This window comes from Nicotiana tabacum, chromosome 16 (genome assembly GCF_000715075.1).
Source record: "Nicotiana tabacum cultivar K326 chromosome 16, ASM71507v2, whole genome shotgun sequence".
NCBI lineage: Eukaryota > Viridiplantae > Streptophyta > Magnoliopsida > Solanales > Solanaceae > Nicotiana > Nicotiana tabacum.
This window is the reverse complement of record NC_134095.1, coordinates 167,695,640-167,717,949: the sequence shown is the minus strand read 5'-3', so window position 1 is coordinate 167,717,949 and position 22,310 is coordinate 167,695,640. Positions and strand designations below refer to the sequence as shown.

Below are 22,310 nucleotides of genomic sequence, written 5' to 3'. Positions count from 1 at the left end.
AAAAAATGGAAATTTGAGGCAAGCCATAGTTAGACACTTAGTAACAAATGACTCTTGTGTTAATTTCATAATGTAGAGGTAAAATAATAAATATTCCTAGAGAAACCTTTAGGGCCGTTTAAAATATTATCGTGATTGTGGACATGTTTAGTTCTTGAACAATACTAATTAATTAGGGCTTTTTCTTTTATTATTAGAGACAAACTAAGTAGAAAATTGTAGTTTGCTTTAAGTTGGCCTTTAAGTAATAAATGAGGCGAGCCCTGCTAAACAAAAATGCATAAATTGTGGGGTCCTCTTAAATGTCTATAATAAAATACTTAGAATTCGAGATGGGTCGTTTAGCGAATTTCACAGCCCTCCCCAAAGATAATAACGCATTAGTCACTTTAGGTGCGCTTTTAATAATTTACCTTCTTAAACTCGGGTATGCATTTCATGTGACCCAAATCAAATCCCAAAAACGTTGAATAAAATGTGTTCAGGATTGCGGGTGCATTTCATGTGACGCAATCCAAAGACACGTTTTAAACGACGTTCAATTTTCTCTAAAAATAATTGAATAAAAGCGGTTGAAAGCTAAAATTGGCACATAGGTTCAACATGTATTAAAATCAGATAAATAAGCTGAATATGACAGTTGAGCGACCGTTCTAGAACCACGGAATCCGGGAATGTCTAACACCTTCTCCCGGATTAACAGAATTCCTTACTCAGATTTCTGGTTCGTGGACTGTTAAACAGAGTCATATTTTCCTCGATTCGGGATTCAATCGGTGACTTGGGACACCATAAATCTCCCTAGTGGCGACTTTGAATTTCTTAAAATAAATCTCGTTTCGATTGTCCTTTAATTAGAAAAACTCCCTTTACATATACCCTTTTCCGGGGTATAGGTAAAAAGGAAGTGTGACATGGCTCCCAAATCTTCAACTGATGGTAACCTGAGCGCAAATCGATCTTATAAAACACATGTGCGCCCTGAAGTTGGTCAAACAGATCATCAATACGAGGCAAAGGATAACGATTCTTCACTGTAACCTTGTTCAACTAGCGATAATCAATACACATATGCATAGAACCATCATTTTTTTTCACAAACAAGACAGGAGCACCCTAAGGTGATACATTGGGACGGATAAACCCTTATCAAGCAATTCCTGTAACTGATCCTTCAACTCCTTCAACTCAGGGGGAGCCATACTATACAGAGGAATAGAAATTGGATGAGTGCCCAGCAACAGATCAATGCCAAAATCAATATCTCTATCCGGCGGCATGCCCGGAAGATCAGCTGGAAACACATCGGGAAAATCCCGTACTATTGGGACTGAATCAACCGAAGGGGTATCAATACTGACATCTCTCACATAAGCTAAATATGCGTCACACCCTTTATCAACCAGACGCTAAAATTTACGAAAAGAAATAACTCTACTGGGAGTGTTATCTAACCCTCCACTCAACACGTGGTACACCTGGCATAGTCAGCGTCACAGTTTTGGCGTGACAATCAAGAATAGCATAATGGGCCGACAACTAATCCATGCCCAAGATAATATTAAAATCAACCATGCTGAGTAACAATAAATCGGCTCTGGTCTCAAAACCACTAAGAGCAAACAAACACGATCAGTAAACGCGGTCCACAACAAGAGAATCTCCCACAAGAGTAGAAACATAAACAGGGGAACTCAAAGAATCCCGAGGTAAATGCGGAGCAAAATAAGAGGACACGTAAGAGTAAGTAGAGCCTGGATCAAATAGAGCCGATGCATCTCTGTGACAAAACAGTATAATACATGTGATGACAGAATCGGAGGCAACAGCCTCGGTACGGGCAAGAAGGGCATAATATCTGGCCTGGCCTCCCCCTCTAGGGCGACCTCTAACTCCCCGACCTCAATCTCTAGCTGGCTGAGCAGGTGGGGTAGCAACTAGAGTTGTAACCATAACCTAAGAACTCTGAGAGGCACGTTGTGGCTGAGAAGTCTGTGGAGGTGTACTCCTCCCAAGTCTAGGGCAATCCCTCACCATTTGGAATGTGTCACCACACTCAAAACAAGCTCTGGGAGGACGTGTCAGTGGAAACTGTGTGGTACGGGCACTCGAAGACCCCTGAACACCTGAAACACTATGTGAAATCTGAGATGCAAACTGAGCTGGCTGACCCACAAAACCTCTACCATGCCATACTCTTCCTCCAAAATAAGGACCAGTGGGTCTCTCCAGTCTACGAGGTCTCCTCACTTCTCTATACTCTCTCTCCTAAACTCGTCTTGTCCTCTCTCTCCTGGACCCACCTGTCCTCTACTCGGCGAGAGGTCCTCACTACCCGCTGAACTGGGACCACAGTTTGTGTCGCTATGACACCTGGAACCTGAACAATGAGATCTCGCTACTCTAGAGTAAGGTCGGCGGGAGTCTGTACTCCTCCCCCGGCCTAAGATGTAGCTACAGCAAGGGGAAGCAACCCTGCCTGAGCCAAAGTGGTGTACATGCTCATGAACTGTGCCAGAGCCTCCTGAAGTGCTGGAATAGTAGTAGCAGCAAGCGTATCAGGTGCCTGGACTCCGTCTGGAACTACTGGTGGCACTTTGGTGGTATCTTGCGCAGGTGCTCTAGTTGCACCATGTGTGCGTCCTCGGCCTTTACTTTGACCTCGACTTCTTGCAGGGGCGCGGATTCCTGATCATTTCAAGTAGCGAGTGTCCTCACCATCGGTGAGAGAATAGAAGATAGAAGTTTAGAATTCGTGATGTCAAAAATCTCGCACGACAGGGAAATCAAATGAAGTGGAATTTTCCTAACGGTTACATAGCCTCTCGTAGACAAGTACAGACGTCTCTGTACCGATCAGCGAGACTCTAATAAACCGGCTTGTGATCCATGACTCCTATGAACCTAGAGCTTTGATACCAACTTGTCACGACTCGGTTCGCCCTCCGTGAACCATCGTGATGGCACCTAGTCTCTACGACTAGGTAAGCCTAGAATGCGGGAAAAAAATAACCCAAACTTGCGGAATAAAAGAAAAAAATAGTTTAAAATAGAAATATAGAAATGAAACAGCGTTTTAAAGGTGCCGCTCGGCATACAAAACATTTAACTTCTCAAAACCAATACATACTCCCAAAACCCGGAAACGCATGAATCACAAACTACGAAATAGGTAATTCTAGCCTAACATACTTCATGTAATGCAATTAATACAGTTTAAGCAAATAGGCAATTAAGTCCACTAAACATGCTTTTCTAAACTAACAACAAGCTAAATTCGCAAGTAGAATAAAACAGGAAAAAGGAACTTAATTGAAATACTTAAAGAAAAATCGAATTTTCAACAATTAGCTCAAGTAGGCACTCGTCACCTCACGTACAAGGCATTTCAATTATCAAATATATCATATCCTAAGGAGAAGGTCCCCCACACAAGGTTAAGCAAGTCACTTACCTCGAACCGGCTCAATAATCAATCTGATACCATGCTCTTGCCACGAGTACTCGACTCCAAATGGCCTAAATCAATTCAATTCAATTGCAAAATGTAAATAACACTTCAAGTAACTGATTCTACAAAGAAATTCTAAGCTAATACGCGATATTAGATAAAATGACAAAACGCCCCCAGGCCCACGCCTATGAATCAGGTAAAATTTATATTTTCAGAATCCTCATACTCTTACGAGTCTAACCATACCAAAATTATCCAAATTCCAATACCATTTGGTCCTTCAAATTATCATTTTATATTTTTGAATGATTTCACAATTTTCTACCCAAATTCCATCCCAAATCACAAATTAAATGATGAATTCAGTGATAGATTCATGTACTCTATCCAAATCCGAGTTAGAATCACTTACCCCGATGAATTTCTTGAAAAACCTTCGAAAAATCGCCAAAATCCGAGCTCTCTAGGTCAAAATATGAAATAAAACCCTAAACCTCGTATTTATAGTGCACCTCCCGAATTTCCACCACTGTTGACCGCACAAAAACCACCACTGACCATGGTGGAGCACGGCTGACCGCATAAAAACCATTGTTATCCGCAGTGGATTTGACTGCAGTGATAGACTTTAATATTTTGGCCATAACTTTCTCTACAGATATCCAAATTGTGATTTCTTTACCTTTCTGGAAACTAGACACGAAGGGCTACAACTTTATCTGCACTGGATTTTGTGCTATTGCAAAGCCTCCACCGCGACAGCACAAAATCCTGTGCAAACCGCACTGGTGGGTTTAGAGGTCTGCAACTCCTCTAGACCTGCAACAACTATAATTTTAGGCCTAAAACATCTCGGAACTCACCCGAGTCCCCGGGACTTCAAACCAAATGTACCAACACATCCTATGACATCATTCAAACTTGTTCAAAACTTCAGACCTGCAACAACTATAATTTTAGGCCTAAAACATCTCGGAACTCACCCGAGTCCCCGGGACTTCAAACCAAATGTACCAAAACATCCTATGACATCATTCAAACTTGTTCAAAACTTCAGAGTGCTCACAACAATATCAAATCACCAATTTAGCATAGGATTTAAGCCTAAGAACTCCAAGAACTCTTAAATTATGCTTTTGATCAAAAAGTCTATCAAATCTCGTCCGAATGACCTGAAATTTTGCAAGCATATCACATTCAACACTACGAAGCTACTCCAACTTTCAGAATTCCATTCTGACCTCTAGATCAAAATCTCACTATCGGACTGGAAACTTCAAAAATTTGACTTTCGGCATTTCAAACCTAAATTAGCTATGGACCTCTAAAACACAATCCGATCACGCCCCTAAGCCCGAAATTACCCAACGGAGCTAACAAAACCATCAGATTTCCATTCTGAGACCGTCTTCATACTGTTCCGACGACGGTCAACTTTCCAATACTTAAGCTCTCATTTAGGGACTAAGTGTCCCAAAACTCTCTGAAACTCAAAATCAAACATCCCGGCAAATCAAAATAATAGAAATAAACTCGAGGAAAGTAATTAATAGGGGATCGGGGCGTTAATTCTTAAGACGACCGGCCGAGTCGTCACACGGAGCATCACCAGCACCGACAACATCTTTAATGTGGTGGATGATAAATTTATTGGGGGAGAAAAAGAGAAACAAATTCTTTGTTACAAGATGGTTTGTTTGTTTCACTCTTCAACTCTAGGCTCGTTTAGCTAACTCCACATATGCAAGGTCTGAGGAAGATAAAACGTGATTTGTTTTCACTCTTCAACTTTAGGTTCAGTATTGGTAACTCGTGAGTAGTTCGAAATGGGTTCAAGGTCACAATATAAAAGAGGATTACTTGTAAAGGATATAAGTTTCTATTATTAAATGTGAATTTGATCTAATATTTAGATTATAATTATATAGTCTTTAGAAATGCATATATCATAAGTTAACTTTTGAAGCTGAGTTATGATCATGATATTTTTGTAATATTGTGTCAGAGCAAAGTGAGTGAAATGTACATTGCACTCTAAAAAACAAAATTAGTAAATGAATATTACTAATACAGAAAGGGTGCATTCTCTCATTAAATGTGAATTTGCTCTAATAATTAAATTATAGTCTCATTTCACAATTTTGAGAGATATTTACCTCATAAGCTAACTTTTGAGATTGAGTTACTACTATGACCTATTTTTTAATATGGTATTAGAGCGAGATGACTGAAATATATTTTGCACTCTAGAATGCATAATTAATAAATATTACTAGTAAACAAAAGCAAATCCTTTTATTAAATGTATCCTTTTTTTCCCTTCTAATCCCTATAATTTTACCTACTTTCTATCCACCTCTCTGATATCATAGGCATAATACACTTTTCTTAGCATCGCAATAAGTGTAATATGAAAGATAGTAAATAAAAGATCAATAAACTGTCAAGCACACAAACGTAGCCAAAGCTAGTTGCCAGTAGCATTTTTTGAGTTCTATCATACTCTGAATCAACAAACTTTTCGGATCGAGTTATCACTTTATCAGCGGACAATATCAGGTCTAAGTCCTCGCACACAGTAACATGTCCATTTTCTCTTGCCACTTTTCGGGTTGCCTTTGACTCCAAGTCGATTTTGCCCTTACTGTTATAGCTCTTTTCCTAATGTCCAAATTACTTTTGCAAGACTTCATTCTGTTGAGTTTGATCGGCATTACCAAAAGGCAACGCCAAATTCCAAAATGACAGCACCAATGACCAGCCAGGTGAATACTTTAATAACTGAACATTTGAGCATGATGCTTTTGAAAAATTAACCATTCTCTAAAAAGAAATAGGAGCGCAAAAGTGATTTGGCTTATGAATGAGTTGAAAATCTCATCTGCATGCTTCTCCATGTCCATAATGTCAAGATATAGTTAGATTGGTCTTGTTCCACGGCAACCAAGGCATCAACATTGGTTGTTAGGGCCTTATGAAGATCCAGAGCATCACTAACATCAGTAGCAACTTTAATGTGATGGATGATAAATTAATTAGGGGAGAAAAAGAGAAGACAAATTCTTTGTTACAAGATAATTTATTTGTTTTACTCTTCAACTTTAGGCTCGTTTATCTAACTCTATATATGCAAGGTCTGAGGAAGGCAAAAAGTGGTTTGTTTCCACTCTTCAACTTTAGGTTCAGTGCTGGTAGCTAGTTAGTAATTCGAAGTGAGTCCGGAACCAAAATATTGTCTTTTGGGACTCAAAATACTTAAATAGGTGGGGAAAAAACTTAGTAACCAAAATGTGCAAAACGCGGTTATGAACCACGTTTATATAAAACGTGATTTCAAATTGTGTTTTCTACACTTTTAGCTTTCCTCCCATTATATGCTTGTGTCCCATTTAAAGGGACGGAAGGAATAAAAAGGGAGTATTCACTTCCCTCTTTTTCACTAAACCAGAGGATCTTTTAAATGATGGTGATTTCTTTCGAGGAGCATACTATTCACAAGTTGATTACGTTAAGTGGGCGTTTGGACATAAGAAAGGTAAAATTTCGAAAAAAATGATTTTTTAAAAGTGAAAATGTAATTTAAAAATTAGAATTGGGTTTGGACATGAATATAATTTTGGGTTTTTTTTGAATTTTTGAGTAATTTGAATAAAAATTTTGAAAAAAAAAAACTTTTGGAGTTTTTCAATTATCGAAAAATTCAAGATCCATCTTCAAGCGAAAATTGTAAATTTTATGGACAAACATTGATTTCGAAAAAAATTGAAAAATTTTCAAAAAAACCTAATTTTTTTATGGCCAAACGGCTCTTTAGTCTAATTTACTCTATACACTCTTCTATGTCACCTAAGTTAATTAAAAAGAAAAAGAAATGGAAGAATTAACATGTTCAATTCTTCTATCAAAAAAAAGGAGTAAAAGTTGTGCTTATCACGAGCCCCCAGATAGATATCAGATTATTATGTTGTAGGGATTAGGGTTAGGGGCAAGGGAGTGTGCATCGATATTTGCGTTTTCTAGTAAAACCAAAATCACTTTAATGTGACGCAAGCATTTAATGGGGTTGGGAGTGGGACCCATTTAGTGGGACCCAAGCATTTAATGGGAGGAAAGCTGAAAGTGTATGTTCATAACCGCATTTTGCATATTTTGATCACTAAGTTTTTTCCACCTATTTAAGTATTTTGAGTCCAAAAAGACAACATTTCGGTTCCAGAGTTCGAAGTGGGTTTAATGTTATAATACAAATGAAGATTACTAGTAAAGAATATAGATTTCTCTTATTAAATATGAATTTGATCTAATATTTAGGCTATAATTGCATTGGATAGTCTTTGGAAATGTTTATATCATAAGTTAACATTTGAGGCTGAGTTGCGATCATATTCTTTAATGGTGTATCAGAGCAAAGTAATGTACTTTACACTCTAGAAAGCATAATTAATAAATGAATATTACTAATACAAAAATGGTACATTCTCTCACTAAATGTTAATTTTGTCTAGTAATTAGATTATAGTTTTATTATTTGATTTTGAGAGATATATATCTCATAAGATAACTTTTGAGATTGAGTTATGACTAATCTATTTTTTAATATGGTATCAGAGCAAGGTGACCGAAATATATTTTACACGCTAGAATGCATAATTAATAAATATTATTAGTAAACAAGAGCAAATCCTCTTATTAAATGTTAGTGCTTTAAATAATAGGGCTTCTAATAATATTAATAGCATAATTTTATAAAATATCTCTTATTTAATTAGATATATATATAAACCACATTCTCATTGTTACTTGGTTTTGGAAGAATTCCATCTCATGCATTAACTTTGGAGTTGTGTTAAACTTAAGATTTTATTTTCTAACATGTTATCCCAACTAAAGTTAAGACAGCTTCACTTCGAACTTCACTTGATTATAGTAATGAAGATTTTTGCTAGGTAAATTTGAGAGAGACAAAAAATTCGGGTAAATACTAATTACCTGCACTAGAGATTTATCAAATTACATCTCCACTAATGATGCAAATCAATTAATTAAATCACGATAAATTTTTTGTGTCTTATATATATATTGTTAATTTATCAATCTTCAAAACTTACTTTATTAGCTTTCACATAACATTTGTTTATTTTAATTTCACATGACCCATCACTAATCTTAGTTTAATAAATATTGAGCTCCGATATTATATTGTTTAGACGTGGATCACTCGCAGTATACACCTCGCATGCAGTAGAAGACATTATTGTTTTCATTTTCAAAATTGAAAAACAAATATCTCTTTAAATATAGTTCTCCAACTCGAGTAATTACAACAACATTTGTTCATGAGAAATATAAAAAGAATATCATATCATACAACCAATTTATTTTTATTTCATATGTACCAAAGAATATCATTTGAACACAAGTCATCTCTTGTTGTATTCTAACACTTAGTGTTTTCTATCCTTTTTTATTCTATTATAACATTTACACCTACTAATAACCAATACCCTATGGACTTAATTACACAAAAGAAACATTGAAAATTAATTCATTTGAGGACATTTTGGAGAGACAGCTGAAATATTGACAAAATTGACATGGTTGCAAACAGCTTTTGAAGTTTCATCATCTTCCCCAACCAAGTTTATATTCTGCAACATAATTCTTTGACATGGAAAATTTTTGCTGCAGTCAAAATTTATAGCTTCATTCGTCGCGCTTGTGCCTTTGATGTTTTGATAAATCACATTTTTTACTTGAACTGCTGAATCCTGTAAAGAATAATCAATGAGTGATAATCAATAGTTAATACTATCAAATTAACTTTATTTCCAACCTAATAGTATTTTGTTGTAAACTATATATTCAGATTCGGATGATTTTGATCATTTACAGGTTCTTGTGGGGAACTTTTGAATTTTTATAAAGTTGAGGGTAGAAATAGGTTTTGGTATACTTAGATATTGGAAAATCAAAAGGACGTAGCAAATTATATTGATAGTGTAAAATTTTTTTATAATGTCAGTATATATTAGTTGATTTTTTTTTCCAGTTTAACTTCTATATATTGGCGTAAGTATTAAAATACTATGATAGTGCAAACAAATTTGAATGGTTAATTTATATAAGTTAAATCCCATTTTATTTAGAAGAATTAACCTAAATAGCCGTTTACTCAACCGCTTAAACTAAAAATAGCCGACAATTGTAGAATATATGTGTAAATTATGTATAATATGTGTATAAATGTGTATATTCCGTGTATAATCTATGTATACCGGCTAGAAAAAGTAAACAGTGAATCTAGCTGGCTATTTTTGTAAAGATCCCTTTTATTTACCTGTTCTTTGCATGGAGAATCTTGATCACAATAGTTTTGGTCTATAATAATGGGGTTTTTGACACCATTCATCACCACATTTTCAAACTTTATATTGCTTGCACTTCCGGATCCTCCCTGCATTAATAAATCAACTATATATAAACCAGAGTCGCCTTTGTTAGGGAGTATTTTTTACCCTCCTATATGAAAATTTCTTACACGGATTCGAATATAATCCGGTTCCAATATAGATACCGACATTGGTGGTGAAACTAAAAAAAAAATGTCTAACCATCTTATGTACATAGATAAGCAAAGTATTTTCTTAAAGAAGTTTAAAATATATATTGGTAAAAAAGGTTAATTAATTTACCTGCCAAGTCTTGATCCTAAGTCCATTTGAGGTTCCAGTGAGCTTAGTTCCATTCACTAAAATATTAGACACATGAGCTTCTGAATTTCCATCTCCCAAACTTCCAATACTAATCTCACCAACAAGGAAAAAGGAAATTACATAGTTAGATTGTAAAATTTTCAAAATAATCTGAATAATTAAGAAGAAAAAAAAAGGGTTGGTGGTTGTACTATTAAATTCTAAGGGCTCGTTTGGTATGAGGGACAAGGAATAATTAATTCCGGGACAAAATTTAAGAAGAGTTTATTCCATGTTTGGTTGGGAAAAAATTACGGTATAATTAATCTAGGGATTAATTATTCCGGTATTATAGTTATTTTTTTTATCCCCATAAAAAGATGGAATAAGTAATCCCAGAATAACTAATCTCGAGATAATTAATCCTGGGATAACATCTTTCCAACCAAACGACCCCTAAGTTTGTTTTCAGTACCTTATTCCATGACCTGGTCCACAAGTAATGTCTTTGGCTTGAACATTTCTGGATCCACTCTCAATTGAGATGCAATCATCACCTGTCCACCAAATTAATTTCTAAAATTAGTCGCATAAAAGAAAAAGAAGAACACCTTATTTTATTTGTTTGTGTGGTGGAAGATTCTGTATTTAGACGTTGTGGGTTCTGAGTTAAAAAGTAAATTCTAAAAATGTCTGACTCTATATATTGTTAGAATCAAGCGATTACCATCATGCCAAAAGTTATAGATGATAGCAAGGGCACAACTATATTAGGAAAATAACATTGTATAGTCGCTATTAAAATAATAGACCATATATATATATATATATTATTTTTTTTGTATATATTTACATTATGTATGTTATATACAAATTTTATATACTTTTTCGGCTACCAAATATAGTTTATGGTGTCCTCCAAGCAAGCGCTATGCTCGATCATGACTCTGACTCGAGCCACCCCAGCTGCCTCATGGGCTCTGCCATAGGCAGGATATTGGTGTTACCCAAAAACCCCTCTCAACACCTGCCTCATGCAGCATGTTGCTCTTGGAAATCGAACTCATGACTCATTAATCATGCTTGGATTCGCCATTATGTCTCTAGTGTGTTTTTCATTTTGGACTTAACTTATGTCCACTGACAATGTAAAACTTTTTATACCATCAATTTAGTTTGATTTTTTATAATATGTTACCTGTCTTGTTTTTCAGGCTATTAGTTCCGGTTTATTATGGACCGTTACATGATGTCTATATATAGTGACTAGACTTTGTTAAAATGTTGCAGTATCCGTATCAGATCTTTCAAAAATGCATTATACCCGTCATTCTAGTAATAAATAAAGATATATACCTGTGCCAATGGTACAACCAGAAATTGTGATGTATTGGGTGTTTGTTATATGAATGCCATCAGTGTTAGGGCTATTTTCTGGAGCACTCACAAACAGTTTTGTAACTTCAACTCTAGAGCATCTCTCAAATGAGACATGCATTTGTTGTGCATCTTCTATTTTAAGGTCCCTCAATTTCAAATTGTTGCAGTTGTAGAATGTTAGGGCCTGAGAGACAGAAGAAAAAATTATTCAAAAAAAATTCACAATTTAATTTACATAAATAAACGGCCGGATTTATGTAGAAATGTAGCCTCTTGCAGAAATGCAGGATAAGGCTAGTACGATAGATCTTTGTGGTCTGGCCCTTTTCCGAACCCAACGCATAAAGGGAGTTTAGTGCACCGGGCTGCCCTTTTGTTTTTTTAATCGGCCGGATTTACTTTTTATTTTTCCTAGTTGATATATATAAATTATACATTAACTATAAACAGTTTACACACATATTTAAGACCATAGTGGCTAAATTGTTTACATTATAAGATTAGGTTAATGAATTATTTATTTATTTCATACTCATTGTTCGTTTATTTATTTATATATTTACTTATAATTTTGTATCCTACTTAATTTATCGTGACCAGCAAACTATGGTCTATAATATACAGATATACTATAATTTTTACCTGGACATTTTCTACAAAACCTTCTGTTTGATTAGTGTGTTTGGTATGGCGAAAAATGTTTTCAGAAATTGTTTTTTTTTTTTTTTGAAAACAATTATTTATTGTGCTTGATTGTCAAAATCTCTCTTGAATTTTAATCATATGAAGAGAGAATGGTAAAAATTTACTCTACGATCGTTAATCGTTATGTTCTTTGGAAAATAAATAAATAAATAAATAAAAATTAAATGAACGTACCGTGGGTGCATGCTTGCACGGCTGCAACATGTAAAGTAAAAAAGAAAAAGAAAACAAAGTTAGTTATATTATCAAAACATTACGCCTGAGATAATATAAAAATTGCTTACACTGACGGTGCGTATAAAAATTAAACTCATAGTGAAGGATATTTAAGCATTTGAAAAATATGTTAAGCAAAATAAAATACCAATTTTTTATTAATTTTGCAAGAATTTTGCCACCAAATTTTCCCATTGCCATTGATAACTCCTTCTCCTTCAACAACCAAGTTTTGAACACTATCAAATTGAAGCCAATGTCTGCTATCTTTGTTGTAATCTGAAGTCTTATCAGATGCTAATAAAGTTCCAGAAATCTGCATAATATTTCAAAATACAATATTGAAGGAATTTTTTGTAAAATATAAAACCAGGTGCAGATGCACTGTGTTATCAACGGGTTCGGTTGAATTCACAATTTTCGATGCGGAGTAGAAAAAAAATTAAAATTGCAAAAAATATAGATATGAATGAGTCCAATACTAAAAAATTTAAAAGTTGAACCCATAATATTTAAATCCTGGATCCGCCTCTGCATATAATTATATTTCCGATCAAATACTGGGTTCGGCTAAAGCCACCTAATAAGCTAACATCTGTCGCTGCATATAGCTAGAGATCATATTATTTTATTTTCCTATATAGAAGGATTTAAATTATGTATATTAACCATGTTAAGAACTTTTACCACTATCAATATAATTTAATCGGTTATATAAAAAAGGTTATTGCTTAATTTTTCAGGCTAACATAATTTGCAAGGACCTATATATGAAGAATTATATATTATTGTAAGTCAACACAATTCGATAGTACAAAAAAAATATATTTTATCAGTGTATAAAACTTAAACTCCAATACTAGTAACCAACAAGGGTTATGGTGGAGTAGTAAGTACTCTTTCATCCTTAATCAAAGGTCTCGGGTTTGAGTCTCTGGGTATGGAATCGCCTTTGTTAGGGAGTGTTTTACCCCTCAATATGGGACTTCCCGGCGCGAATTAGATTTAGTCGCGCCCCAACGTGGGTACCGAATATCGGGTGGAAAACCAAAAAAAAAAAAAAAAAAACTCCAATACTTGTAATCCAATCTAACCTGCATAATAAAAAATAAAAAATAAAAAAAATCTAACCTGCATTGTGATGAAAGATTTGCATGGCCCAGAAAATTGGATTTGTTTGAGAAGATATTTCTTGTTTTGGGGTACCATAAAGTTCACTGCAGTTGAAGACAAACAAACTGCTTTCCATGCTTTTTGAAATGCCTGAAAAATCAATTTAATACGTTATGAACAAAAGAAAAGAAATAAAACTGAATAGTGAATGATGGTTCTAATAAAATCGTAGAAGCAACCCCAATCTCTATCTTTTTTTCATCTAAATATTTGCACCATAATAAGCTTCGATGCCAACTCGGTGTTCGGTATCTGTATTCTTAGGACTCAATTAATATGAATTTTTTGTCGCATAAGGTCTACTGAACGGAAAAATACTCCTTGCCAAGGATTTTTTCATTCTTGGTCGCTCGCCCTACCAGGATTTTTCCATTCTTAGGCTGGCCCTATCAAGATTATAGTCGCATAAGGTCTATAGACGGAAAAATGCTCCTTACCAGGATTTTTTCATTCTTAGGGCTGGCCCTACCAAGATTTTTTCATTCTTAGGGCTCGCCCTACCAGGATTATAGTCGCATAAGGCCTATTAGACGGAAAAATGCTCATTCTTAGGACTGGCCCTACCAAAATTTTTCCATTCTTAAGGCTCGCCCTACCAAAATTTTTTCATTCTTAGGGCTCAAATATTAAACCTTTGATTAAGGGTGGAGGATTCTATCCAACTACAACCTTTGATGGTTACGGAAAGAATATCGCTACCAAAAAAGAAAATCTTCAACTTATATATGCTAACAATATAAAAAATTGTTTTTATCGATGAATAATTTTTATCTGTTGTAATAGGTTGCTTGCTCTATTTTTTAAATAAATAGCTAGTTTCACTTATTATGGATAATTACTTTTAATTAGGTGATCTGACAGTTTAAAAATTCTTTTACACTTTCATCATATAGAACTTAAACTCATTAGATAAATATTTCTCCACGACCCATTTATTTAATACTTTAGGTGTCACTCTTTTCATATTTATCTATGTTCCGAAAACAATACTTAAATTTCTTATTTTACTCTTAGTGACATACTTTTACACCACCGAAACATCATAACATGACATATTTAAGATTATAATTTTCAAAAATCTATCATTTTTTCTTTATCTTTCGAGTTCAATAAAATACCGCCATATGAATTGAAACAGAGAAAGTATATACTTATGACTGTTTGAAAGAGTGATTATTAAAGAAAGATCAAATTTCTCCTATGGAATTCTAAGAACTTACATATGTATCATCTGTATTTCCATCACCTTTAGCTCCAAAACTCTCCACATTTATTGTTGTAACCCCAACTGCTTCATCTTTCTCCAAATTCTTGAATCTATTAAATCTACTAATTTGATCATAATAATTGTTGTTATCTTCAAGATCAATGGTGTTGAAATAATTAGAAGGATAAGCTTGAAAATCATAACCAAATTCCCTTTCAAGATTCATGTTATGATCTTGAGCTTCTCTTAATGTATCTTCATCATAGAATTTAATGTTGCTGCTGCAAGATGAAAGTGATATAATAATCATAAAAATAGTGAATAATATGAAGAGATTCCTTAGATGGGCCATATTGGTATTTTTTTTTTTTTTTTTTGGTGAAAGAAAGGACAAAAAGAGTAATTATGGAGGAAAGTATGGGGGATAAATTATTAGTTAGAGAAAGAAGAGGGTACGGAAATAATTGATATGACAAACTGAGGTGGGGAAGTTTGTCTATTTATAGAATTTAGGGGATTTGTTGGATCCTTTTCATTATGGAGATAACTTATGGTATGGTTTTTTTGATGTGAGAGAGAGAGGTTTAGACGAAAGTATTTCTTGGACAATTTGCTGACTTCTTACCTCCATACTTCCTTAGGAAACAAGATGTGCTATAAAAATGAATTATTTAGTTAAACACTATCTTTTATTTAAATAGAAGTATTAAGCAATCCGGTATACGAAGTATTCTGTATTCACACAAGGTTCGGAGAAGAGTCGCATCCGAAGGGGTGTGATATAGACAGTCAACTCTAATAAAGCAGTAGCGACTGATTCTACGGCTGGAACCCGTGACCTCTAGGTCGCACAGAAACAACTTTATCGTTGCTCCAAAATTTCCTTTCTTAAGACAATAATATATCACAGCCCTAACCCATAACACGTATTGTTCCCTTTTGGCGTAATAGACCGCACGGGTTTACCCATTGGGCTATATGTCATCATTAGTCGAGTCTAAAGGCGCGTGTACTATATATGGTGAACTTATGATTTGTCTTATAAAGACATTCACTTTCCTCTCTCATTCCGATGTGAAATTCGCCTACTGTGTCATGCGTGTCTCTTCTTCAGAAGCTTACTAGCCTAGAAGTCTTTCATTCTTTCTTTTGACCCGTCTTCATCGGTCCGCTATCCGTCATGAACGCCACATATTATCACCCAAATAAATTTAACTCATTGGATGGAATCCTTTTGTCTTTGTTAGGTGTTTGCCATAATTTTCTTACCATATTTGATTTTCCCATTTGTTGAAGTAAAGGGCAACATGTTTACCTTAATTGGGTTTTCCTTCTACAAGAAGGAAATTACAAATCTCTCATATTTGGCTAGTCCTTTTTCTTGTAGAAAAAGGTTCAGACTTCTATAAATTGAAGATCCTTCCTTCTCATTCAGTAGCATCCACAATGTAGTAATATGGGATTTGAGAGTCGTGTTTAGGGGGGAACTTTATGGGACAAGTGTTAGTGTATCACTTGTGTTTGCCTCTTCGTGAGGTTGTTCTCTCGATATTTTGTACTCTCTTTTTATATAGTGGATTGCTCATCTCCGCCGTGGATGTAGGTTAGTTGACCGAACCACGCTAAATGTTTATGTCTCCTTTCGTATATTTCTCGTTTGTTATCTCATTTATCATCGTTTAAGGTTTGTTTTGCTAGCTTCCGCATGACTCCCGGCTTTTTCGATCCTAACAATCTCAACCAAACATTTTAGGTTCGAGTCTAGTAAATAAAATTAATTTTTGATAAAAAATATTTTCCTACGAACTCTCGCTTTGCATGAATCTGAATTAATCGAATCATCCTCTTAACGTTATAGTCATTGCTAGTGCCATATTATTATTACTTCCTCCCCTCGTTCTATTGTGAACACATGTTGCTTGTTGACCAAAGGAAAAAACACACATGTTGCTTTTGAAATAAAAGTCATTTTAAGGATAGCAAAAAATTCAGATGTATCGCCTACTTGATGTACTCCGCTTTCGAAATTAATAAATAAGCACCATTTCCAGAAGGAAAATTTCATTTATTTAAAAGATGGTCACATGTTACTTGTTGAATAAATCATTAATTAGATTTCCAATTTGTAATTTCCAAGTAAGACTAATTAAAATGTCAAGCAAAATTAGCATATTATTTAAACTTGACCTTTATCTAAAAAATTAAAGAATAAAAGATAGGTCCGAAATATATTAATTTCAATAAATCCTTTTTTTTTAATTTAGAGACAAGAGAAAAGATAACTTAAGATAATTACTTTAAAAAGAAAAAGGAAAACCATAAGCAATGTTGATTTGTCAAAATTGGAAATTCTCATTGCTTGTTTTCTAAAAAGGCTGCTATAGTTTATTTTAAGAAAGTTTGTGGTATTTCCTTAGTTATGGGCTTTGGAGTAAACCTATTTCATGGTCTACCATATAAATTCTATTTAAAATTCAACATTTTATCCTTTACTTGCATGGATATGTTTTGTTGTTTATTTGACATCAGAAACTATATTTTGCATGTGTTTGTAATTATATAATTTAGGTGTAATTAATGAAAAACAATCAACCTAGGAACGACATATCAAATAATGTGGACAGGAACGTTTTATTAGGTGAAAATAGCACGGGCTAGCCAGTTTTTGAACTAATAATTGAAAATAGTCATTATTTTGCTGCAACACAGAAAGTTGCAGTATAATATACTGGAGATTGGTGTATCTGTGTATGATCAGCATATTATGCTAGAACTCCAACACACGAAAAGTTCTAGCATCATATACTGGAGATTGGAGCACATGTATATAAATTTCTAGCATTTTATGCTGGACCAGTATATTATGTTGGAACTCCAGTATATTATGCTGGAATATTTTTCGAATTTTGAGCAGTGTTTTCGTTCAGATTTATCTTTACATGAAAAATGGCTAATAGCCCGTTTGGTCAGGCTGCAAAAATCAGCTTATTTTGAGAAGTGCTTTTTTTTCAAAAGTGCTTTTCTCAAAAGTACTTTTGGTGAGAAGCAGTTTGTGTTTGTCTAATTAGTTTGAAAAGCATTTCTGAGCAGCAATTAGTGTTTGGCCAAGCTTTAAAAAACTGCCTCTAAGTGTATTTTTCTCAAAAGTGCTTCTAAAAAAAGTGCTTTTGAAGAGAAGCTACTTTTTTCTGCTTCTGCTTCTCCTCAAAAGCACGTTTTTTCCTTTCAGAAGCTTGGCCAAACACCTCAATTTTTGGCCAAAAGTGTTTTTGGCCAACAAAAACCCCTTTTGGCCAAAAATAAGCTTGGCCAAACGGGCTATAAATTTCAATTATTTTTGAAACTATGGTTATTTTTCAATTAACACTTGTAAATCTAGCTATTCTTGAAATTCACCCTTTGATTAGTCCTACATAAATTCCTAAATCTCCTTAATCTTATATCGTTTCTGGTGGCGACGACAGAAATTTCATTAAGGCGATCCAGAAATTACTCTATTGTATTCAGGAAATTCAGCAAGATTTTTTTATCTATATATACAATATAATTTTTTGACGAAAGAAAGATTCAGCTGAACCCTAACGTGCCATCGATCATATCCTCAAGAATTCTTTAGTCTTGACACATGATTTGTTTTTGACAAAATATTCATTTCATAAATAGACAAGAAGTTATGGGCTTACAAAAGGATTTGAATGAACAACCTTAACTTGTTCAACTTTGGTAAGTTAGTTAAGTGAAAGTAATTAATTAGTAACTTGTAGAAGATTAATTAACTTAAAGTTCAAGATTAGTAGTTTGCATTTATCTTCAATCAATAATGGCCATGCATGTAACTGTGATTTAGTTCATATTAATCACATTTTTGTCTTATTGGTTCAGAATTTTTGTGACATTTGACGGTGGTTTTTGTGGTAAATAATTGTTTATCAAATTGTATACTTTAAATTAACCAAACTCCAGATTCATTTCTCTGCCTAATATTGAGATGAAGAAGAAAAGTGCATGAGTTTTTAACTTTCAAAAATAGAACTCTGCATCAGTCGTCACCCTTCACCAAAAGGCAGCTATTTTGGTAAATATTTATCTGCATCGAGTGTTTACACATAACTAAATAATTAATTTTCCGAATTAACAAATCAAAGTAAAATTACATATTACTTAAACATGACTAAGTATTGAAATTGTACATATATTAGGTATATCTTATATTCATTGATTTGATGTAAATATCTAGCGACAGTACATTTTTACCGCATAAGGATTAGGGATTATCTAAAATAGCTTGGCCCAGCTTGACATAAATCTTGAAATTCCACTTGAGTATATTCTTATTCTAAACTACTCAAAAAACATAATTTCTTTCTTTATCTCTTAAAGCCATATGCAAGTAAAATATCCCTTTATAGATCACCATTTAGATTTTGTCTCTATTTTTAAGAATTATATAAATATAACCCTTAAGAAATTACCCTTCCGAATAACGTTAGATTCATGTCTAATGTTTGCTTATATATTGCTCAATCTTACAAACAAGCCATTAGATTGTCATCTAATGTTTGTAACAACTTACAAAATTTTAATTCTCAATTTCTCGTTTCTGATAAGATTTTCAGTTTATTCGAAAAGAATTTTTTGATGGGATTTTTACGTTCCTATGTCATATAGTAAACTATATTACCCTCCATACTTAACTTTTAATATAATTATCTTTAATATACCTAATTACCATTTATGTATAATTTAGGGGTTTTAATGGTATTAATTAGTCTCGTAATTTAACTCTACCGTATATCCTCACTCCTCCTAAGTTTCTCTCTCCAAATCTCACCCCCTCACCCACGTATCAAACCACACCCCACGATTTCCTTTTCAATCACCCACTATTTCCTCTTCTAAAACCAGCGAAAATTTGTAACCCCTCCACTATTGACAACCATTTAAAAGCTTGAAGCTTTGAATTCGAATTTGGGTTTTCAAAAGACAGTGTTTGTTTGGATTGGATGTTGTTGCAAAGAATTGAGAATTCTCTCTACGTCTATCTCTATCTCTCAATCCCAAAATTCAGTAATATAAAGCAAAAGAAAAGAGAGCAACAATTCCACCATTGACAGCCATTAAAAAGCTTTGAAACTTTGAATTCGAATTTGGGTTTTCAAAAATCATTATTTGTTTGGATTGGGTGTTGTTGCAAATAATTGAGAATATGATTTGGAGTTTATATCTTAATTTTGAGGGGTTTTGGTGAAGATTAGACTTGGTTTTGACTGAATTTCAGATTGAAACTCGAAGAAGAAGAAGAAGAAGAAGAAGAAGAAGACATGACATACATTATATTGCAGAAAGTGTAGAAAAATTGAAGAAAAATTATATTCTGTTGTTTATTTATTTTTCTTTTATTCATTTAACTATTGTATGAAAGTTGAACAACATTGTATAAAAAGTGTATTTAAGTGGTATTATATTGTAGTTGTATATAACTGAGTAGAAATAATGTACGAAAATTGTAGATAAGTTGTATAATATATAATTAGTTGTATGAAATTTATTTTTACTATGTATAAATCATATACAAAATATACAAAAGACATATTGTATAAAATTTGTATCTAAGTTGTATGTTATTGTAGTTGTATTTAACTGAGTAGAAATAATGTGTGAAAGTTGTAAAAAATTGGAGATAAGTTGTATAATATATAATTAGTTGTATGAAATTTATTTTTACTATGTATAAATGAGATACAAAATATACAAAAGACATATTGTATAAATTTTGTATTTAAGTGGTATGATATTGGTGGATTTCAGTCGGGTCATTTTTTGCTAGGACAATCGCCAAAATACCTTAAACATTCAAAAATAGCTTTAACCATTCAGAGATCATAATACCTCATGTAACATTTATTTAGAGTGAAAAAAACAAGGAGTTGGCAGAAGATATTTCCTGGGTTAAGAAGCAGTAAGAGAATTGACGTATTTCCTACGTCAGTTTCTTCTCTTTCACGCGCTTGACATTTAGTTCCGGTGAATACTCATACTGTTTGCTCATTTTCCCATTGTAAACACAAGGTCCAGTGTCAAAAATAGGAAGTAGTCAATATATCTGGAGAGAATCTAAAGAGAAGAGGGGAGAGAGGAGAGAAAAAAGGAAAAGGGTGTAACTAAATCCCTTAATTGAAGGCACAAATAATGGATTGGGAGTCTTTTAAGGTGGATTGTATATATTTTGTAAGTAAAATGTATTTAGGTCGGGTAAATACCAATATATGGACATTTTTCGTAATAAGGTTTCAAATAGTGTATAAGAATGAAAAAATCCCTAAAAAGAAATCAATTATAACAAACTAGGGTTGTCAAATTTAGCCCAAACCCAAATGACCCGTCCATGGTTGCATTGGTTATTGACCTGCCCATTTATTGAACTTAGCTCATTTTGACCTAACTCATCTCAACCCATTTAAAGTTGAGCTACTTTTTAGCCCAAATTGATCCATGAATAACTTTGTCAAAATAACTTAGAAATAATTTTATTTTTGTTTGATATGTTTTTTTTTTGGCAATTAAAGAAATTTTATTAATTACCGAGCAGCTGTACAAAACGAGGGCAAAACAAACTAGTTCACGCCCCTTTCAAAACAATTGTATCCTATGCAACTAGAAGCCTTAAAAACATCCAGATACCTATAGTGGACGTCAAAAACACCTATAATGAACAAATAAACTCAAATAATTTCTTGTTGCCTCTAACTCTTATACACAGATAAGTCTTCAGGTCATGTAGTATTGCCTCTCTACTTTTGGCCTTGTGTTGATACACCCGGTTATTCCTCTCAATCCATATTTCATATATAACAGCAGCAAAGCATGCCTTTAGCAGAACACGTGGTGCAGTTCTTCTTTTAGCTATCTTAGAAACTCATCGCCACTCCAATTCCCAGTTTCATATGGTTCTTTGCCACTTCATCCAACTTAGCACATCCTGCCAGATTGATCTTGAGTAAGGACATTCAAAAAAGATATGTGAAGAGGTTTCTGGGTAGGAGTTACATAACATACATATACTATCCACACTAATGCCCCAACTCAGTAGGACATCTTTGGTTCTTAGTTTACCAAGCAATACAAGCCATAGAATGAATACTTGTTTAGGAGCAGCAGCATTGTGGCAAGTCAAGTTCTTCCAAGGAACATTTACTATTGTACCTTTCAAAGTTTTATAGCAGCTATAATCTGAAAACTTTTCCCTCTTAGTTAGCTGAGAACAAGTACTTAGTTTTTGCCAATTCTTTCTCATATTCATTATTTTCCTAACCATCCATGAAGCCTTATTTGGCACCACCATAGTGAATAGATCTAGTTTCTTTATATAGTATGTATGTATCCATGTGATCCATAATTTCTCCTTGTGTTGGCTTAGAACCCAAAACAACTTGCATATAGTAGCCTGGTTCCATATCCTTAAGTTAAGAATATTTAGTCCTCC

General features: G+C 33.8%; 1 protein-coding gene across 1 annotated transcript; it reads right to left on the bottom strand.

Annotated features, from left to right (window-relative positions):
- Nucleotides 1–8,814: 8,814 nt before the first annotated feature.
- LOC107824130 (polygalacturonase-2-like) lies at nt 8,815–15,299 on the bottom strand. Its single transcript, XM_016650868.2, has 9 exons — nt 14,841–15,299; nt 13,579–13,710; nt 12,596–12,763; nt 12,406–12,426; nt 11,503–11,710; nt 10,622–10,703; nt 10,147–10,255; nt 9,792–9,908; nt 8,815–9,222 (listed from the first exon to the last, which is right to left on the bottom strand). Exons 1-9 carry the CDS (start codon nt 15,177–15,179, stop codon nt 8,995–8,997), a joined length of 1,404 nt encoding a protein of 467 aa, XP_016506354.2. The 5' UTR covers nt 15,180–15,299; the 3' UTR covers nt 8,815–8,994.
- Between the last annotated feature and the right edge of the window lie 7,011 nt (nt 15,300–22,310).

Bases quoted from the DNA above. Each gene is read 5' to 3' on its own strand.
- LOC107824130 (XM_016650868.2), bottom strand. From the start codon at position 15,179: ATGGCCCATCTAAGGAATCTCTTCATATTATTCACTATTTTTATGATT. The intron at 13,711-14,840 runs GTAAGTTCTTAG...TTGATTTTTCAG, and splicing joins GAAATACAGATGATACATAT to GCATTTCAAAAAGCATGGAA. The intron at 12,427-12,595 runs GTATTTTATTTT...TACATGTTGCAG, and splicing joins GCAAAATTAATAAAAAATTG to CCGTGCAAGCATGCACCCAC.